Genomic DNA, 20,695 nt, shown 5'->3' on the forward strand with positions numbered 1-20,695 from the left:
CAAATGAATTCAGTGACAGCATCAGCAGGAAAGCAATTCCTAAAATAGTTCCTAGTTTCACAAGGTACCCAATACTATGGGTTCCTTGGTGCTCTTATCAGTTGAGAGAATCCAGCTGTCCTCTGGGGTTTGGGGAGATGATATACAAATCATCTCTTGTCCATGATTTTAATCAAAGCCGATGTGATTCTCACAAAGCATCCCCACATTGTGGCAAGCATGCAGAGGCATGGAAGTGCCCTAAGGCCAAGACATCAGAGCCCATGAGTGAGTGAGGAGCAAACCATAAGTAGAGGGCTGGAAAACAAGGGTTACCCAGACCAGCAGGGTCACCTGAGAAGTACAGAACAGCACCTCTTTTCAGATGACCTTAGGGTTTAGCGGATGTAGACATAGTTAGGATGTGTCATAGCAGATTATTGTATCTTCTTGTATTTCACCTTTATGATTGTTAATTTTGGATACTTTACACTGTTAAGATTTAATCCTCTTTTAGACTAAAGGGGGAATTGTAGGGGACAATGTAAGCCACGCCTGCTAGAGGCTGGCTACAGGTGTGCTTGACCTCGCCCTGACAGGCTTAGTCAAGGTGAGGTCAGGATAACGTGTGATAGGCCCCTTCTCTCTGGCCTGCCTGCCTTGCTGCCCCTGGCACATTCTGGCTTGCATTTGGCTGATGTTTTTCTAATAAAGGTTATCTTTATCCCAAGTTCCTTTTTAAAAAAATTTCTCAATTAGACCCACTTAACAGGGTGCAACCTTCAATGTTTGCCTGTTCCAGAGTTAAACTACTACAGGTAGTGAAAACCACCTTGCAGTCTGGGCTGCCCTCACAGGAGGGAAAGAGTATGTTAGCAAGCAGTTGTTGCAGGATAGTTAGAGTTTGTACAGTTGGACATGCCGGGGGCCAGACAGACACCAAGACTCATCTCTTTATCCTGTAGTCACTGGGCCATTTGCACCACCACAGCTCTCCAGGCTTTCTCTTTGTCAAACTCCTTCAAGGGGCTTCTGGCCACCTGTAATAAGAGACAAGGACAGTGTTACCTCATCAGGGCCAGACCTGGAAGGCAGGCAGATTCATCTCAGTTTGTGCAGCATTTGTATGCAAGCTTCTTTATGTGTCAAAGAACTGAGGGGAGAGGATGGTAGAAAAGGGACAGAGCATCTTAGAAATGTCTGCTGCTCTCCCACAGTGTCTGTAGTGTCCAATGAGGTAGGCTTTAAGATGGGTGGGCACCTGGCAGCAAAAGAAATAGATGACTAAGGCAGACACATGCTTCCAGATACAAGATAGGGTAACTTTAGCTTTCACAAGTATTTGGATCTCCAAAGATGGATAGTTCTGGAATCTAGCAAGAACAATTTATTCATCTGAGACTATGGCCTGCTGATCAGGACACAAATCTGGGTGGACTTCTTTTGGCCCAAGACAAAGGTAAGACCTGCTGGGCAGGACCTGCCTGGACATCTCCTTGAGCATAGAACAACCAAATACTTTGTGGTCACTTCCTTGATGGCAGTGGGCAAGTTTATCCAGGAAGACACTGCAGGAGCAGATGACTCAAGGAGATATTAGCAGGCCCAACCTCAGTTGTGGGGGCATCAGGGCTTAGGATAGGATGAGGGCAGGAAGAGTATTGTCCAGGTAACTGTGGACTGGCCACTACCACCACACTGACCACAGAATAGGAATGTCTAGCTGCAGGGAAGCCCACATGCCAGGCAGGGGCAGCTCTCCCTGCAGAGCATGGTATCTTCTGTCAGAGTCTTTGGAAGGCTTTTTCTAGTCTATATGAAGGCACTATGACCATATTTTTTTCATGAATGGGTTTGCACTCATTTATTCATTTAAAAAATAACCTAGTTCGTAACAGAACTGTGCTGTTTTTCTGGGATTTTGTTTTTTACTTTTTTTTTTTAATGGAGAGTGCTGGATGTCTCTACAATTTTGTTTAAATGACTGCAGAACCTGGAAAAGCTGTTGCTGCTATTAATGCATAACATACTGTCATTATTGGTCTTTTTATATAAATATAAATATACATATACATAATTTGAATTTTTGGAAACTTTAGCTGTGCTGTCAACTTTGGAAAAAAGTATCCCAGTTTACCACGCTCAGTTGGCATTGTACAAAAATTAACAGCCATATTGTTCTAGAAATGTTGAACTTAATTTTTTTCCTTTTGTACAGGGGTAACGCACTGTATTAAATATGTAAGGTATTTTAAAAAAAAGGGATTTTGAGATCCCATCCCATATGAAGGGATGCTCTCTTGACCTGGACACATGGGGAAGGGCCTAGGCCTGGCCCAGGATGATGTGTTAGACTTTGGGGAGTCCCTTTTGAGGGCCTTACCCTGCCTGGGGAGTGGAGGGGGGATGGCTAGGAGCAGGTGGGATGTTGGAGGGGGAGGGGAGGGAGAGGGAGAAGGGATTGACATCTGAAGCAAGCTTGTTCCTAATTTGAACTAATAAAATAAAAAAAATAACCTAGTTCAAACTTTATTTCTCCAAGATTTTTCTTAGGTGTTTAGAACTGCAAATGAAGAAAAAAAGAGCCACAAAATGTTACAACAGATATTGAAGGACTTCAGTAGAGGGATCCATTACTTCACAAGAACCCTCTGAGGACCCAGGATGGGGCATCCTGGGAAGGCAGGCCACTCACCTCCCCTGCTGGGCGCTCCTGGGGACAGGTCTGGGTGTCCCAGGATGCAGCCTGTTGCTGGGTGCTGACCTTGAAGCTCACACACTGGATGGCTGTACCAGTGTTGAGGCCCCCCTGAAGCAACAGCACTAGCAGCAACAGCAGGAGGAGCACATCATAGGACTACAATGAAAGACCAAGATGTGAGCAGGTTCTCAGGCAGATTCCTGCAAATTCTCCCCTTGTCTAAGGCTTCCACAGAGTCAGAACACCCCCTTCACCACTGAGCCCTAGAAATCCAAACATGCTTTCCTGTTTCAGTTATCTGAATCAGAACATCCCAGTTCTACCGTTTCTGCTGGCTTGCATTTAACAAGCATAAAAAGGAGCCAGGCTGTATTCCTTCCACCCCTCCAATCCAACAACCACGGGGAGAACATGTGAGACTCCTGTGGCTCACGCTAAGGGTGTACAAAGGACAGAGGAGACCAAATTTTTTCAGAGGAGAAACACACTCCTGAGATTGGTACAATTGGCTCTGAAGGGCCTTTGGCTGAAGGAAAGTCATGGGTCCGGATCTACCAGACCTGAACACCAGATGCTGATTAGGGAGAGGCAATAAGGAAGAGCAAGAAAACAGGGCAAGAGTCCTTGTCCTGAGAGTCCAGGGGCCAGTGGCAATAAAATGCATTTCACAGAGCAAAGAGTGCTTTGGAAATAGCCACAAAGCAACCAGACAGATGCCTTTCAGCATCAGCCCACTAAATTAGAGCAATTAAATGTTAATACACAAAAGACATAGTTCAGATTGGCATGATGATGTGAGCCTATGATCCCAGCACTCAGGAGGCCCAAGCAGGAGGATCTCAAGTTCAAGGCCAGCCTGGACTATACAATGAGACCCTGTCTCAAAAATTAAAATAGAAATCCACACATAAGAGCAAAATCTATGTGTGTCCCACAGTGAGGAGCTTTCCTGCTGGGAAGGGAAGAAGGCGGGTGTACCGCCTCAACCATCAGCACAGGGAAGATGGGGCAGATGGTGACCTGTAAGGAAAGGACCTTGCAGGCAAAGCACAGCCTGTGAGAAAGTATGTCAAAGGACTCAGAGAAATAAGCATTTGTTTTTTTGTTTTGTTTTGTTTTTGGAGATAGGGTTTCTCTGTGTAGCTCTGGAGCCTGTCCTGGCGCTTACACTGTCGACCAGGCTGGTCTCTAACTCACAGAGATCCGCCTGCCTCTGTCTCCCAATGTGCTGGGATTAAAGGCGTGCGCCACCACTGCTCAAGAGAAATAAGGATTTTTATACAAATGTGGCTTCAACAAGTGAACCATCTTAAGAAAGATCAAATTTGTGATCTGTGGCTTTGCCCTGCTCTGGAAAACCCGTGATAGGAAGCTTTCTGGAGAGGACATGAGTCCAGATGTATCTACTGTCTGTGTAGTTCCTCTCCCAGGTGGTCATCCTCAGATTCACATGAAATGTGCACATAGGTTGGTCACCAGGAGCTATTCATAACAGCTGGAAATAACCCTGTTCCCATCACTAGGATGTATCAGGTCAGTGGGGCAACATTTGAACAGATTAATGAAAGAGTACAGGAGAGTTCTGATCCCTCTGGGTATTTCCCAAACACTAGGGTTAAGTTGTTGGGTTAAAAAAAAATGACTCCCAACACAGGACAGTGGTGGCACACACCTTTAATCATGACACTTGAAAGCCAGAGGCACTCATGGTGGGGGCAGGAGGGGATCATTTATCCTGGAAACAAATGCCAAGCATCTAAGATGTAAATCCAGCTGCATGCACTTGAACCTGAGGAAGTCCTAAAATGTGCTGGGAGTCCCCAGAGGAGTCTCACTTGGTGACATCCTATGTGAAATCTAGAGTCAGAACACCTCCAATCCTCAGATATTCCTATGAACTTAATGCAGGTCTGACAGAGACCCCAGTGGGCTGTAACATGATGACTGGTATTGAGATGCACAGGGATGCTTGGAAGATACAGGAAAACCAGTCACAATGAAGGAAGTGGGGCCTATTATAGGGCTGAACTAAGACAGTCACGGAGGGGGAGCAACAAACAAACACAAAACAAAGCAGTGGGCAGAAACCAGAGCAGAGCTGCCTAGCAGCCTTCGGGGCAGAACCAACATGGAGAAAGCAAATCAGATCCTGCCTCACTCCATATACAACCTACCCCACCCAGAGCGAACTGGGCAAAGCCACTTTGTTCAGGTGGGTTCCCATTTGTCCTGGCCACTGTCAGGAAAACAGCAGATGCCCCATAGTCATCTCCCCAGACTCTAACAGTAAGTGGCTGTGTTTCCAAAGAGTTTCAAAATCGAATGGATACATACTTTGATGGCTGGTGGGTAATCTTTAAAAATCTCCACGATTCTCATGACGCTGAAGGACAGATATCCAGAGGCAGTGAAGAGTAGTGGGGATGTGAGGCTGCTGATGGCAATCAGCACTTCCACCTGGCAGAGAAGCAGATGAGCTTGGGTAGCAGATGTGGCCAGCACCGACCTGCCTGGGAATCTGCAAGGCTAGACCACTATGTGGCTCCAGACAAACCTCTCAGTCAGTGCTATGCATGCCTTTCAAGTTTTTGAATTTCATATGCGACCATCTAATCTGATGAAAAACATCAGCTCTTGTGTGCGATTCACTTCTCCCACTCTTCTAAGATCTGTTCCAACCTTCGCCATGTATCAGGGTCATACAACCCAGCACTGGATACTAAAGTGCTTACGTCTTGTTTTCAGAGAGAGGGTAGCCAGGCCCCTGAGTTCTTCTCCAGGGCAGTGCTGCTTGCGCTGGCCCTTCCCACTGGCCCCTGCAGGCCTCTCCTTCTCAACTCTGTTCAGCCACACCCATAGTATGAACCATGGCACCACAGGGCTGGGCCTCACCTACCAGACACTTGCTGGGACACTCTGCTGTCACATGGCTGGCAATGGCACTTGGAAAACACTGGGGAAAGAAGAGAAAAATCTTAGAGATGGATGTCTAAGAAGTCAGCTTGTTCTACTACTCTTGATGACATTCACCCTTCTATCCAGTAGAAGGAAAGCCAGGGCTGCCACAAGTGGCCTGGGCTCAGTGTAGCATCTCACAGGTTTCGTAGCTTCTTGTTCTTCAACTATATGTTAAAATTTAAGGCTCCTGTAGCTGCAAGAATGGCAGAGCAGCATTCCAAGTCTCCATGTCCCCTGGAATGACCTCATTGACATCTGTCACCTCTGTGCTCTGTGTTCTTTGCTGTCACCCCATCACTTGATAGCCTACGTATTTGGGCAGTACAGTATAACAGGCAAATGTGGATCTATCTGCAGCACTGTCTAGGGGTCCCAAAAGCAATGTAAAGAGAAATCTCTGCTTTGTGATCTAGGACCCAAACTAGGGTTCTCCTTATACCTCCTTGTCTGTCTCTATTCACAGGGATTTCCCTTAACCTCTGGCACCTTCGAGGACTTCTCTGAGACACAGGCCCAGAGCTTCACACAAGCCTTTATGGGGTTAGGTGGGTACCTCTTCAAGATGAGACAGGAAGGTCTGTCTATCCTTGGCTGGGGAAGCTTCAGGGCTCCTCCTTTGGATACCAAAATGTCTTTTCCAAACTCCAGGCAAGTAAGGACAGTGGAGATGGCAGGGAGCTTGGTGAGCCCTTTGGTCATCTTTCTGGGCCATTGGCCCAGGAATTCCAAGAACCCTAAACAGCTTGAGGAGCTCCTGGACTAACTCCCAGCTCAAAAGTTCTTATCCATGTAAACAAATGTAAAGGAAATGCCCAGGCCCCAGGACAGAAGCACTGTCCCCAGGATACTTGGACCTAGATACACCAAGAAGGAGTCTGCACTTGCCAAGGGTCCCAGAGAAAAGGTGAGTGAAGACAGAGGAGGAGCTGACAAGAGGTGGCTGCATGAGCAGGGTGAGCAGCCAAGACAAGGATATGTCCCCTGGGCAGCTTCAGAGCCCAATTCTGGCTCAGAAGCCCATGGCTGAGGTAGAGGATGCTCATTGTATCCCATTCACTTTTCTAACAGAAAAGAAAAGTGTGTGGAAAGAGCACAATCTAAAAGTCCATCTAGCCAGACAAGCAGAATGGGACAAACCAGGGGCCAATGGCAGCTCAATAGTGCCATGGTGCAAAATGACCACTTTAGCCAACATCTGGAAACACAAGTTACAATGGAACTGGTTTCAGAGTAGATTTGGGATGTGTAGAAATAATGAATATGAAGGAATTGCTCTAGTTTGACTGTTCTGAGGAGTGTCATGAGCCCAAAACATTAAGATACTAAATCACCATACTAAATCACATAGGTAAATTTGGAATACTTTAAGATGGCAAAAGGATCACATGTAAAAGAGTGGCCAAGTGTCACACATTTCCCACATTACACCTGTGCTAAATGTTTACCATAGCAGCATTTAATGGAAAATAATTGGGTGTCTTAGAAAAATACGAAAGTAATATAATGGTAGCAGTTAAGATAAAATTTCATGCAAATACATTTAATCCTTGGCTCCCAGATTCTTAAGGAGGGGCTCTCCTGTGTGCTCTCCTATCTATTACCAACATTGTGCTAAAAAAAATCCAGTCATGAAGCAGGCCGTGGCTTCATGCCTTTAGTCCCAGCACTCAGGAGGCAGAGGCAGGCGGATCTCTGTGAGTTGGAGACCAGTCTGGTCTACAAGAGCTAGTTCCAGGACAGCCTCCAAAGCCACAGAGAAACCCTGTCTCGAAAAACAAAACAAAACTAAACAAAACAAAATCCAGCCATGTAGGGTCTAAAGAGGGACACTCAAAACTTGCTGCAGCCATGTCTAGTTAGCTAGAAACATAGACAAGGTGACTACCCAGAAAATACTTACAGCCACTAAAATCCAAAAGAATGTCACTGAGAGATGTGGGCCAGAGACAGCTTCATCTACATTTAGAGCGATCACCCCCCCAAGGACAGCGGAGACACCAGCAATTACTTCTACCACCTAGGAGGAAAATGATACAGTCACCTTGCTAGGCCACTACACCAATGGTCTGCCCCATGGTGAGAGAAGAGACACCCTGGAAGTCTCAGAACACAGTGCATAGATAGAGGTCTCCCCAGGACAGCCCATGGGGTCAGTAGGTGCCAAGGAGATAGATGGTGGTGGGTGCTGCCACCTGACCCACAGTGAAGCTCACAGGCAGAACTGAGCCTGAGGGGATGGACATGGAGTTGCCCCACTCGTTAGGAGAACCAGCCCAATGTTGTGATAGAGGTGCTCATACTGTAACCCACCATATGGGAGGCTGAATCAGGAGGGTGGATAGGTCAGTGCAAACCTAGACTATGTAGTCAGACCTTGTGTCAAAGCAAAAGAAGATGGGGAAGATGGAGGTTTTTCTTACGGAGTAGGATTTTAGGACCCGAGCAGGAAAAGTCACTTCATCCAAAATGTTGGTGCCATCTGAGATGGAAACCTAGGAAGACGGAAAGCCTTATGGAGCCATAGAATCCTAGGAATGGGTGCTAGTTGCTGTATCAGGAGTTGTATTTCTAAAAGCCTCAATGAAACAGCCCTTCAATCTGGAGGAACAATTCAAGTGCAGACATCTCCTCTTGCATATGGACATGTCTAATCAGCGCAATTGGAGCTTACCAACATTTTCGCAGAAGTGGTCTTCCAGTGACAGTCCTGCAGACAGCACAGATGGGAAGAACACTAGGGAGGCAGTGGTGCTGTACTGTCACCCCCTAGGCTCAGCCAGCAGTCTCCCACCTATACCTGTCCCCTCCCACTCATGGTCTCCCCTAGCTAGGCCCAGCTCAAGGGCATGAGGAGGTAGTTTCGGGAGACCCACCTTCTTCTTCTTGCAAGATTCCTCACTGGATCGAGCCGAGATGATCACCGTGGCTGCCATGAGGAGCTCCAACAACAAGAGCAGGATGAGGTTGAAATTAATCTGCAAAGGAAACGTGTGCCTCAACCACACTATCCTTTCCCCTGGAAAGTCACAATCCAGCTCTACTCTCCTTGTCATCGCCTGAGTAAGCCATGGCTACGTACTGCCCCTCTTTTGTGTGGGTCTTGTTTTTAGTTTGGTTGATTTCTCTATCTTTCAATCTCTCTCTCTATGTACATTGTTAAACTTTTTGATAATTAAATTTATTCATTGAGGTGGGGGCACCAGTGGAGGCATGCACGTGGGGGTCAGAGGACAACTTGCAGGAGTCGGTTATTTTCTTCCATCTGTGGGTCCTTGGGCTTGAACTCAGGCCATCAGGCTTGACAGCAAGCACCTGTATCTGCTAAGCCATATCACTGGCCCAGGTTCTTGTTTTGAAAACTAATCTTAGTGAATGGCTACGTAAAGACATGCCATAGGCCACTGGGCCTGGAAGCCAAAGTTCTCTATTTCGGTGTCACACTTGGGCTGGAAATCTCTCATACTGATGGAATAACTAGAATTTCATGGTTGTGGAGAACAGGAATGTGGCAGATGAAGAGCCCAAATAACCTGTGACTGTCTTTAGTCCCTGGACAGCCACTCTCTATCCATATCTGTGTCTGATCTAACATTTCCATGACTCCTCTGGAAAATATTTGAAATGTATACTTAAAAGACAACTAGCTCCCAATACTATAAAGCTAAGTATTAATAACATCTACAAAGTGACTTCTTCACTCCTCCATCACTTGCCTACCTATGCCCACACCAGTGTATCTGGTAAATGCATTGACTTAGGACTTTCTTTAATTCTGGGTCTATAAATGTTCATATAACCTCTCCTACAACAGAACATGTCATCAAGGTAACCTGAATTTGTGTTTCTGGGCTTTGGTTACTTCTATCTTACTTGAGATAAACTACTTTTTAATCCCTTTTGGAGAAAACTGCCTCTTATATCAAACCCTTGAACTATGTCTCCCACTCCATTCTAAGCATACACAAAACACAACACAAATGTTCAAATCATGACGAGCTCCACATGCAGTTTCTAGAAACTACAAATACAAGGCTTGGGGAGTCACAGAACCATCTATCTGATGTATCCTTTTCTGTGGAGGCCTCAATGGAGATACTTGCCTGTTTCTCCATCACTACCTTTGCTTGTACATTGCCCTGCTGCTCCCCTGGTGGCTCTGATGGTGTGGGTGCCCCCTGCTCTGGAATCTGTGAGAGCAATAACTGTCTTTTCATTGGTGTCTCCTGAACTGCTGTCCTCACCATATCTAGATAGTAATAAAGCCAACATTAAAAAAAAACAAATACAGTTCTCTGTGTAAATAAAACAGATCATTCATTCTTTGATAACTACTGTGGAACACTAAGAAAAATCCATTTTGCTGCATGGTGAGCCTTGGTTAATGCCAAAGAATCTATGCACTCTGACTATGTATTCATGTCATGTTGTAATGATACCAGAAATCAATAACATGTGGATGGTATTTAAAAATAATTCCATGTGCCTGCTTCATTGGGATCCTGACGATGAACACTCAGGATACTCAGAAGAGGATGGCAATTCAGTGACAATTCACAGAAGTGTGTTCTTGGACAAGAGGAACCTGTGATGGTCAGAGTGGACTGTATCAGGGACTGCAGCTTCTCCAGGGAGCTCCAAGCAAAGTGGCTGCAACTGAAGACAGCCTGCCTTGTAGACCCAGCCCTGCCAGACCAATGGACACAGAGCCAGAGAAAAATATGTTAGCCCCTCTGTAATGTCCAGCCACCCCTGGGGCCAGGATAGGGAGTACTGGTAGACAAGCACAGCTTGGTCCCCCTCTCCCCCAGAACTTCAGGGGCAAAGAGAGCCAAATAGCAATGAAAATGAGAATTTCCATAAAAATCTAGGGCAGACTACAGCAGAGATGAGGCAAAAACCTGTAACCAAGTGCATTACCAGGCTTGACAATTGGTGAAGTTGGAGAAACTGAGGTTTTGAAATCAGGCAGAGTTGGCACAGCTGTGAGAAGTCTCTAAGGGGCTGGATAAGAAGTCTTAACTGCAGAGCTGTGTGGGCAAAGGATGTCAAATATAGGTCTGGGAGGGTTTTGAAGTGGATCAGTTTCAAGGGTCAGGGGTCAGTCTGAAGTGGGCTGGTGTGATTAGCAGAAGAGACTATGCTTAAGCTGGAACACAGGGATGAGGGCCAGAGTTCTTTCCTGTGGCAGTGAGTGAGTCTTGGTGAGTCTCATGACAAGTGATGAAGTGACAGTGCCTTCTTTTATAATCCCATCTAGTAGGACTGAAAAGCTCATGTGCCTGGTATAGCTGATACACCCAGGTGTCATTTACTAGCTCATTTACCATTTACCAATTTGTATATCTTAGCAAATGGTGGGTTTTCTTATTTGTGTAAACAAGGTGTATATTGAGTCATTCTTTCTTGTCACTTCCATTCAAAATGGAGTAACTCTGGTCAAGACTGTTGCTTTATCAAATGGGAATAACCTAAGTCTAGGCACAGCCTAGAAATGAGTATTTCATATAATGCAGATTGAGAACATGCTACCTCACCATCCAAAAGCAAGTTAAAGTGTAGCTGTTTTCAATACCCTGAACATGACCTTGAAGCAGACACACAGGAGACCCTTGAGAGATCTGCCCTATAAACATTCCCTCTGAGCCTCCCCCACCCCACAATTATATAAGAGGTCACCCTGGCTCCTGTAAGTAACATTGATGAACGCATTAGTTCACCAAACTGAGCTTGTTTCTTTGGTCTGCAAATGTTTTTTTTCTGCCTGGGGTAATTAGATGATTCTTCGTGTGTCTTTGGAAAAATCATGTGAAATTAGTTCAATCTAGTGTAGAATCCTAGAGAGGTGCTGGCCTTTGGTCTAAAAGTAGGTTCTAATATTAACAAAGGAATGCCTCAGCAATGGGACAAGCCTCACAAGCTTGCCTCACCAGCACCAGTGAAGCCAAGTAGGCAAAAAGCAAAGACTGCTTTATTCCATGTCTTTTATGTGGGCTGATACCAGAAGGTATGGCCCAGATTTAGAGTAGGTCTTCCTACCTCAAACTATCTTATCAAAAAAAAAAAAAAACCCTCACAGCTGTCCCCAGCTGCTTGGGTTTTAGTTAGTTCCAGATGTACTCAAGTTGACAACCAAGATAAGCCGTCATGTCGACTCACGAGGAAATGGGTAGAGAGCAAGAACAGCTGAGCCCACCAACAAGGAAAGCAGTGTACAGACCCCCAAAGTTTCCCATAGTAGAGACCAGAGGATCTGGGGAAGGGCCTACAGGACAGTGTGCCACAACCCACACAGATGGAGCCATATTCCTGAATGTCTGTCCACTTCATAGCTATTTCACCATTTACATGGATGTCCCTGAACATAGTTTCTGGGCAGGACTGGCCCAAATACTGTGTTCTTCAGGTTCCACCTACCCCAGGTAGTTCATACTCATGGCTCAATAACCATCAGGTCTCAGTGTGGTTGGAGCCATGGAGAGCCTAGTTACTTATGGAGTCTGACACCTAGCCCAGGTGGGACTGAAGTTTTGCAGATGTAAGTTCCAGGTGAGGTTGGGGCTGCTGGTCCATTGCCAGTGCTCTTAACCGCTGAGCCATCACTCCAGCCCCTCATGCATGCTTCTTAGTGACAGGTGTGCTAGTGTTTCTCTGAGGTTTGAACTTGGGATGATGCAATGTCTTCATTTTAAGAAGATACATACAAGGATCAAAAATTTCTTCAAAGGGCCTGCAGCTGTCATCAGAGAGTCTCTCTGGGTATGTGCTGAGCTACCTTGCTGTGTGGCTTCCTCCTCCTCGAGCATCAATTTCTCTTAGGGATCTTAGTGTGCTGGAGGCACCCTCTGTCACTTCCATATCTCCTATTCCCACCCTCAGGGTACTCCTGTGCTTGGGGGAGAGCAGCCTCTCCTAGCTACACCCACACAGCTCAAGTCTTCTTCTATGTGGCAGGTAAGAGGTAAGGAGTCCATTTGGCTAATTCAGTACTCGCTGTAATCCAGATCACAGCCTGAACCCCCCATATGATGTAACTCTGGACTGACTGACTATGAAGGTTCCTGTAACCCCATGCCCAGCCTACCCCTTTATTAGGATTTCTTTCTAGTATTTTGGCTGTGGGAGAACATGTCCCCATCTGTCCCCGAGGGACCCTTTTCCCTCTTTGTGTTCCACTGAACCAGGTCCCATACAGACTTTGGAGAGAAGCCTTTCACTCAGAGCTGCATTGCCTCATGGTCTCGTCTTCTGTTTGTTCCGGATGTGTATGTGGCATTCACCCTCTCCCGGCCTCCACTGGCACCAGGCAGACACACATGCAGGTAAAACACCCATACACATAAGGTAAGATTTTTTTTCCAGACAGGGTTTCTCTGTGTAGCTTTGGAGCCTATCCTGGCACTTGCTCTGTAGACCAGGCTGGCCTCGAACTCACAGAGATCCGCCTGCCTCTGCCTCCTGAGTGCTGGGATTAAAGGCGTGCGCCACCAATGCCCGGCTATAGATAAGATTTTTATAAAAAATATGTGTCATAGTTTTTAATCTCTTGTTAGACATAGTCCCAGGAACTTTATATGTTTTGTTTGGTTGGTTAGGGTTTTGTTTTTTTGTTGTTGTTACTTGTTTCTTGTTTGTATGGTCTCATATAGCTGAGACTATTTTCAAACTTAACTACACAGCCAAGGTTGACCTTGAACTCCTGATCTTCCTCCTTCTATCTCCTAAGGGATAGGATAACAGGTATGTGTTAACATACCCAGCTCTAGACATTTAATTCTATAGGGCATCTGTGTTTAGAGAATATTTTCAATTTTTATGGCATAATTAAAGTTTTATATTTATTTTTCATATCCAGCAACTTACTACATGCACTCAATAATCAGTGTCCAGTCAGCTGCATCTCCTTTATACCCAGCAGCCTGGGTGTTCCTTGAATTTTTGTGTGTTCTCACAAGAGTAGATAGAGCATTCTTATTTCTCGTGAGACTTTTTTTTCACAATGAGTATCACAATTTATGTAATCTTTCCCCATTTTTCTCAGTAGTGCAAAAAATGACAGAATGCCTTATAAACAACATCATAGATTGGATAAAATACAGTAGTATGTTGCTGGGGTTTTTTTATGTTGCTGTTTTTTTATGTGTGGTAATGAGCTAAAATGCGAAACATTGCACATATTAGAAGTGAATGCTGTCACCAAGTTCATCCCAGGCCTGCCACTGTTAGGAAATAGACACTAGCATGCCATTGATCAATCAGTTTGCCCAATGGAATAAACTCAAATGTCAGCAGAGATGATTCCTTACTTTAGAAGCATAGGTGGCAATCCTCAACGCTTGCCAGCCAGCAAGAGCAATACATTTTCAGTGAATCTCTAACCAGGGCTTATCCCTGCTCAGTGGGAGCAGCACTTGACATCAGTAGGAAGACATGACTCAGGTAAAAACATACTGTGACCCACATCCCCTTCCCATGACTCACGTTTATTGCTGACGGATTCAAGATCAGTTTACATCCAAACCAGATTAAACACGTAGTGGTGACAGCGAACGTGGAGACAAACAATATCTGAAAGTTGGGAATCTGGAAAACAAAGCAGGAGGCATTTCCTTCTTTAAAAAATACTAAAGAAATCAAGACAATATCTGTTTTCCACAGCTCAGTGCTGTGGGGTCTCCAAGTCTGCAAAGGAGGCTTCACCGAAGGTTTAACTTACCGCACTGACGTTTCTCTTCCCCACAGCGAAGCTCACAATGGCTGAGGGGATGCACTGAAAAGAAACCAGAACCTGAGTTACCTGAGTCTTGTACCCTGGATATGGTGTCAATCTTGAAACAGTGCGTTGCAGGCCAGATGTAGTTCAATGTTAGGGCTCTTGCCTCAGGTACTATAGACCTTGGGTTTTACCTCCAGCTCAGCACACAATTAAGATGTGTTAACAATGTTTAAGCCTCTACAATTATCTGAGTCACACTGGCAAACCATCATTGTCAGTCTATCAGGTACAAGAAGCTCCCCCAACCCTGAAAGTCCCTTGATATTTCAAGTAACTTAATTCAAAAACAGTATTTAGGAGGAAGGGGCTCACCGGTCCCCACCCCTGGCTGAGGAGCTCTTGACAGTCAAGGCTGTTGGGGGAGGGAAAGACCTTTTTTTTAAAAAAAAATTTTTTATGACATGGCCCCTGGTAGGTTGACTCAGTCCAAATTGGACCCAATGAGTTATTAAAATGAAAAAAAGAAATGAAGTTGTGAGGGGAAATAGGAGGTCAGAGACAGATCCGAGAGGATAGGGGAAGAAGTGGAGGTAGTATGTGGTCCAAATACATTGTATGTGTGTGTATGAAATTCTCAAAGAATTTGTAAAAATGTTATTTTTCAAAAGTTAATTAAACAGCATTTGGTTGGATGAGAGTGGAAGTCATACTACAACTTGGTATTATTGAACCCAGAAGGAAAAAGTATCTGTGTGGCCAAAACAGAAGTGTCCCCTTGTACTTAGAGGGTCCCTCTATCTCAGTGGCTGACATCCAGGCCATGTCTGACCCTACTGACTCCAAAGTCAGATCAAGAACCAGGGAAGTAGGTTAGTGAGGGTGTCAGGGGAGCTGTAGTTGGGTCAGCCTGGGTCTGGCAGGTCATGTGGTGTCAAGCATGTGGGCAATGGGACCCTAATCCCCTGGAAGAACAGCAGATGGGACCTAAAAGGATAGGAGCTCACAGGACAAAGGCCAATGGGAATGTCTATATAGGACATATAGTGGGTGGTATGGGAGGGAAAGGAAACCTGTATTGAGACCTGAGGTAGGTCTTGGGACTTACTCAGGTAATCCAGAGGCCAAACACAAGCATCTGGGAAGATAGCTGTCAGGGGTGGAACAAGGTAGGAATGAGTGTTCCCCACCTTTGGGACCGAGGGATTATTGCCACTGGAACAATGTGGGTCAGAATCACTGTGATTCTGCTCCCATGATGAGGACATGGTAGACATATCCAGAGAGGAAGTGGCAGTGAAGGGTTCACATTCTTTCATAGAGTTTTATTATAAAGGAACAAAGAGGTCCAAGACAACATGTGCACATGGCTGGGGTGTAGGCTTAAAAGAAGCTGGTGTCCTTTGCCTTTCTTCTTTTTAAAAAAGAATTACTTATTGTATATTACATGTGTGGGTCTTTTGCATTCATGTGTGTTTGTGTACCACATGGATACCTGATGCTCACAGAGGTCAGCAAAGGACATTAGATCCCCTAGAACTAAAGTTACAGGTGGTTATGAGCCATCATGGGTGATGGGAACTGAACCTTGGTCTTCTGCAAGGGCAGAAAGTGCTCTTAACTGCTGAGCTCCATGTGTTCTTTGTCTTTTAAGATAACTCAGGCCACTGATGGGAGCAGTGGGAGGGGTAGGGGATCCTGGCAGGGGTTAGGGAAGAAAAGACTCCCAGGAACCTTGGTCTGTGCTGGCCAGTCATCAGCTGAATAGGAAAAGACACAGGGAGTGAACCTGGGGATCTAGGACCTCAAAGGAACATAGGGTGTGTGGTGATTTGAAAGAAAATAGCCCCCAAAGAGAGTGGCACTATTAGGAAGTGTGGCTTTGTTGGAGTAGGTGTGGCCTTGTTGGAGGAAGCCTGTCATTGCAAGGGTGGACTATGAGGTCTCCTATGCTCAAGCTACACTCAGTGTAGAGAAAGTTCTGTTGCCTGTGGACAAGATGTGGAACTCTCAGCTCTTGATCTAGCATCATGCCTGCCTGCATCCCACACACACACACACCATAATGATAATGGACTAAACCTCTGAAACTGTAAGCTACCCCAGTTAAATATTTTCCTTTATAACAGTTTCTGTTCTGTGATCATGGTGTCTAAGATAGGGTGGTTGTGGGCTGGAGAGATGGCTCAGAGGTTAAGAGCACTGGTTGTTCTTCCAGAGGTCCTGAGTTCAATTCCCAACAACCACATGGTGGCTCACAACCATCTGTAATGAGATATGGTGCCCTCTTCTGGCATGTAGGCATATATGGAGGCAGAATGTTGTATACATAATAAATACATTTCAAAAAAAAAAGATAGGGTGGCTTTGAAGAGGTCACCATAGCCCAGCTACCACACACTCACCCAGAGAGGATAGTATACTCTGTGCTTGAGCTAGTCAGACACTGGGGAGGCAGGAGACAGAGCCTGGGGTGTTAGTGGCTCTCTCCTTCCCTCCTGTGAGGACAGTATCCTTTGGCAATGGATGAGATTCTAGAAACATGGCATCAGGATTTGGGAGGAACAGGGGTGAAGTCTCCAGAATACCAAGGGCAGAGGCCTTAGTAGCACCCCATATATTAGGAGCAGGAAGACACCACAACATGCCAGGATCAAAAGTGCTGTTTCCCACATAGGTGTCAGACCTGGTAAGCTTCAAAACTATTAAAACTAGTCATATGAGTAGTTAGCAGAAACCTATAAACTGCAGGTTACTGAGGCTCAAACCCACGATGGGAGAATTAGGGTGCTGGTGTAGCTGAGAAGTATGCTTACAGAGCCTGCTGCACAGCGCAAATAATCCATCTCGGAGGGGAACACATTCCCCAAGTAGAGGGAAAACCCAGAGGTCACAAGAAGGCAGCTCTGCAAAAGAGTGACATAGATTCAGGTTATAACTGGCTCTATCTGGTGATGAGACACCTGATGAGGCAGCACCCAACCCTTTGACTGCAACTTAACTTTTCCCCACATAAACCAACACCCTCTCATATTTATTTTGCCTATATCTGGGTCCTGTATGACTGCATGCAACTCTTCATGGCAGGACCAGCACAACCCAAGGAATGGACTTCCCCTTTCCTACCTCTGAAGCCAGAGCAGAAACTGCCACACTGTTTTTGTTTTGGGTTTTTTTTGGGGGGGGTAATATCCAGGGATTCAGGATCCTACCCCAGGTCCAGGCTCAGAGCCTATAAAACAAGCGCCTGCCCTGCTGCCTCTGCAGAACTGATCCAAACTGGAATCTGTAAAAGGTCTAGAGATGTGGAAAGGGAGGAGGCATCCCCATCTAAATACTGGTTATCAGACCAGGGCTGCACAAAACTCAGCTCCAGACATAGAAAAAATGCATGCAGTGGCTTGGTCCTCAGCTACTGTGCACACTCAGGGCCAAATGACTCTTCAAGCATCCAGGTATCTGCAAGACTGTGTACACATGTCCTGGGGGCCCATATGGCACTGCCCACTCTGGGCTAGCTTAGATCTGCTTTCTAGCTACACCCAAATTAGCCCTCACCATGGTCCCTCATCAACCCTCCCCCATAGTTCTTATGGCTGCTGTAGTCCTTCCTGCTCCATAGTCCTGACCCCAGTCTTGGCCACATCTCTTGCCATTCACTCCACAGAGCCACTCTGAAATATGAGATGGCCTCCAAACCTTCACAGACCATTCATGTACAGGAGTACCATGTCATGCCAGCTACCTGATGGATCAGTGGGCTATGGGCTCAGGGTAAGTATGGTATAGGTGTATAGCCCCCACTTCCCAGCAGATATTGAGAAAAGTAACTGATAGGACACAAACAAAAGAAAATGTTGGCACTCAAGAGGCACCCCACCAACATGGGAGCTGTTCCTGCCTGAACCACCTGAGACAGATCGTGTCCCAATCTATGGGCCTTGTACTCTATAGAACATGGTCAGCACTGGAAGGACATGGTGTTTGCTGTCCTCTGAAACAGTGTTGAGCTACTTACCCCCATTAACACAGAGAATACCCATGTCTTGTAGCTGAAGCACGGGGGCAACCTCTTCGACAGCTGCAGGTCCTTCGGCTTTGAGTCAGGGGTGTAGCTGCCTGCGTCCTGCCGTCCTGTATCCTGCCGACCTCTCTCCAGTGTGGGCATCCGGTCATAGCCCAACTCTTCCCTGAACTGCCCCTCCCGTGTCATGGCACTGGAAACAGGCATGCTACTGAGGGTGACACACAGCCACTCTGAGACTCGTGAGCATACTTGGACCACTACTCCCTCCCATGCAATGAAATCAGCATGGACTTTGACAACTGAAAAAATCCCTCCAGTCCTAATGAGTCATTTTCAAGGAATTCCTTTAAAAATTCTCTTTTGAGACAAAGTATTACACTGTGTGGTCCAGGCTGGCCTTAAACTTCTACACAAGTAAACACTACTATGTCTGACTTAAGCAAATACTTTCTTACACAAAGAAATATGCTCATGCACTAGAGCTATGAACCTAAAAAGGAATAAACACTTAATTCTCAAAGTGGATAAAATCACCCAATCCCATCTAGATTCAGGGCATTTAGATTGCATCTGAGTCTTCAATATAGTACGTTCCAACTTTTACCAGCAACTTTATGAGTCCCAAACAGAGGGGGGACTCCACCTAGTCAACACAAAGTGGTAATACAAGATTACAAAAGATGTACCTACTTTGTAATTTAATGTCTTCATGCTTACCTCTGCTGTTGTCCGGCTGTTGGGAGAGCTGGCCTCTGGGTGATGGACTTCCAGCAAGAACTATTCATAAGTGGAACAAAAGCTCAGCCAAACTGCACTTCAGCCAGGAGCAGGCAGACAGCTTCCTGAATTTCAATGAGATTAAGGGAGTGGATCCTAGAAATGTCCGCCTTGGTTGCATAAGCACTGGCTTGGGGCTTTCCTAACACAAGGAGAAAAGGAGGAGCCCCTGGTCCCACTCACTGCATACTAGCTAGGAGGGTGTCTTGAAAAGAGAAGTACTGCTAGGAACAGTGCACTGGATATGGATCTTGACCAGCCTTGGACCTGGAACAGAAAACTACTCTGAGGTCACATCACACATCTCTTTAAGCAGTCTTTCCTTGTCTCCCATTATCACATGATGGAAATCTCCTTCATCAGGCCACATAAACCTTTATGTTCTCGATTTGGCAAGGCTGGCCTCTGAACTGGTGGGAATTCCACCACGGGTTCCCATGGTAGCCCCAAGGATTGGCAAGAATGGTCCCACTGCACCCTTTATTTCTGCTCACTAGGCAGAGAAAAGAGACATGAATGTGCTTCATTTGCCTGGAGACACTGGCGCACTGGCAATTACAGCAACAATTTCTTTGTGAGCATTGCAAAAAGGCTCCGCCCAGAGTACTTGGAAAAAACAGGCCCTTGAACAGCAGAACCGCATGCAGTCTGGGCTCAGCCACTGGTTTCTAATTGGGGATGTTCAGTTATCTTAGTTTTTCATCCAAACAAGAAGGATTAGAAAAAGTTTATCCAGGGCTGGAGAGATGGCTCAGAGGTTACAAGCACTGGCTACTCTTGCAGAGGATTTTGGGTTCAATTCCCAGCATCCACATGGTAGCTTACAACTCTAGCACCTACATGGCGTCTCACAACCATCTACAACTCTAGTTTCAGGGGATCCAACACCCTCTTCTGTATAGGCACAAGATACATACATTGAACATATACATGCAGGCAAAATGCCCATACACATAAAATAAAAATAAATTAAAACAAGAAACAATGCACCTAAACCATTCCCTGAAACATCTGGAACTTCTTTCAAATGGATTGAGAAACCTCCCAAATTTACTGAGTTTTAAAATCAGTACAATTCATGGGAATTGGACCACCTGGATTGAACTCTTCTGTGTTTTCTTTTGGGAGAAAAAGTTGAGCAAATTTCATCATTTTACTGACCTTTTTGTTGTTGTTGTTGTTTTGTTGTTGTTGTTGTTGTTTGAGACAGGGTTTCTCTGTGTAGCTTTAGAGCCTATCCTGGCACTTGCTCTGTAGACCAGGCTGGCATCAAACTCACACAGATCCACCTGCCTCTGCCTCCCGAGTGCTGGGATTAAAGGCATGTACCACCAACACCTGGCATTTTCCTGACTTTCAAAAGTGTTTTCTACTAAGAAACAGAAACAAGCTGCCATAAATTGGAGAGAGAAAGTGCTCCTTGAGCTCTCCCAACTCCCAGTTTACAGTGACCTGGAAGTGTGTCTTCATTGCTACTAGTTTCTAAGCAAGAGTCCTGTTTTTCAGTACAATCTTCAAGCAACTGCCCTTCTTCTGTCTACCC

At 45.7% G+C, this 20,695-nt stretch overlaps 1 protein-coding gene across 2 annotated transcripts; it reads right to left on the bottom strand.

The window, feature by feature from the left end:
* Positions 1 to 624: 624 nt before the first annotated feature.
* Mlc1 (modulator of VRAC current 1) lies at positions 625 to 18,589 on the bottom strand. Of its 2 annotated transcripts, XM_035439197.1 has the most exons (11): positions 18,367 to 18,589; positions 17,165 to 17,254; positions 14,352 to 14,405; positions 14,117 to 14,218; positions 8,512 to 8,613; positions 8,059 to 8,130; positions 7,539 to 7,655; positions 5,577 to 5,633; positions 5,015 to 5,137; positions 2,675 to 2,836; positions 625 to 1,019 (listed from the first exon to the last, which is right to left on the bottom strand). In XM_035439197.1, exons 1-11 carry the CDS (start codon positions 18,577 to 18,579, stop codon positions 945 to 947), a joined length of 1,167 nt encoding a protein of 388 aa, XP_035295088.1. In that variant the 5' UTR covers positions 18,580 to 18,589; the 3' UTR covers positions 625 to 944. The 2 variants fall into 2 exon arrangements, with proteins under 2 accessions (XP_035295088.1, XP_035295089.1); XM_035439198.1 differs by lacking the exon at positions 2,675 to 2,836.
* Between the last annotated feature and the right edge of the window lie 2,106 nt (positions 18,590 to 20,695).

This window comes from Cricetulus griseus, chromosome 2 (assembly GCF_003668045.3).
Source record: "Cricetulus griseus strain 17A/GY chromosome 2, alternate assembly CriGri-PICRH-1.0, whole genome shotgun sequence".
Lineage (NCBI taxonomy): Eukaryota > Metazoa > Chordata > Mammalia > Rodentia > Cricetidae > Cricetulus > Cricetulus griseus.

Coding starts and splice junctions, on each gene's coding strand:
- Mlc1 (XM_035439197.1), bottom strand. CDS start 18,579: ATGCCTGTTTCCAGTGCCATGACACGGGAGGGGCAGTTCAGGGAAGAG. Junction 14,406..17,164: donor TGCGCTGTGCAGCAGGCTCT/GTAAGCATACTT, acceptor GTTTCTTTTCAG/TGCATCCCCTCAGCCATTGT. Junction 14,219..14,351: donor GGAAGAGAAACGTCAGTGCG/GTAAGTTAAACC, acceptor TTTGTTTTCCAG/ATTCCCAACTTTCAGATATT.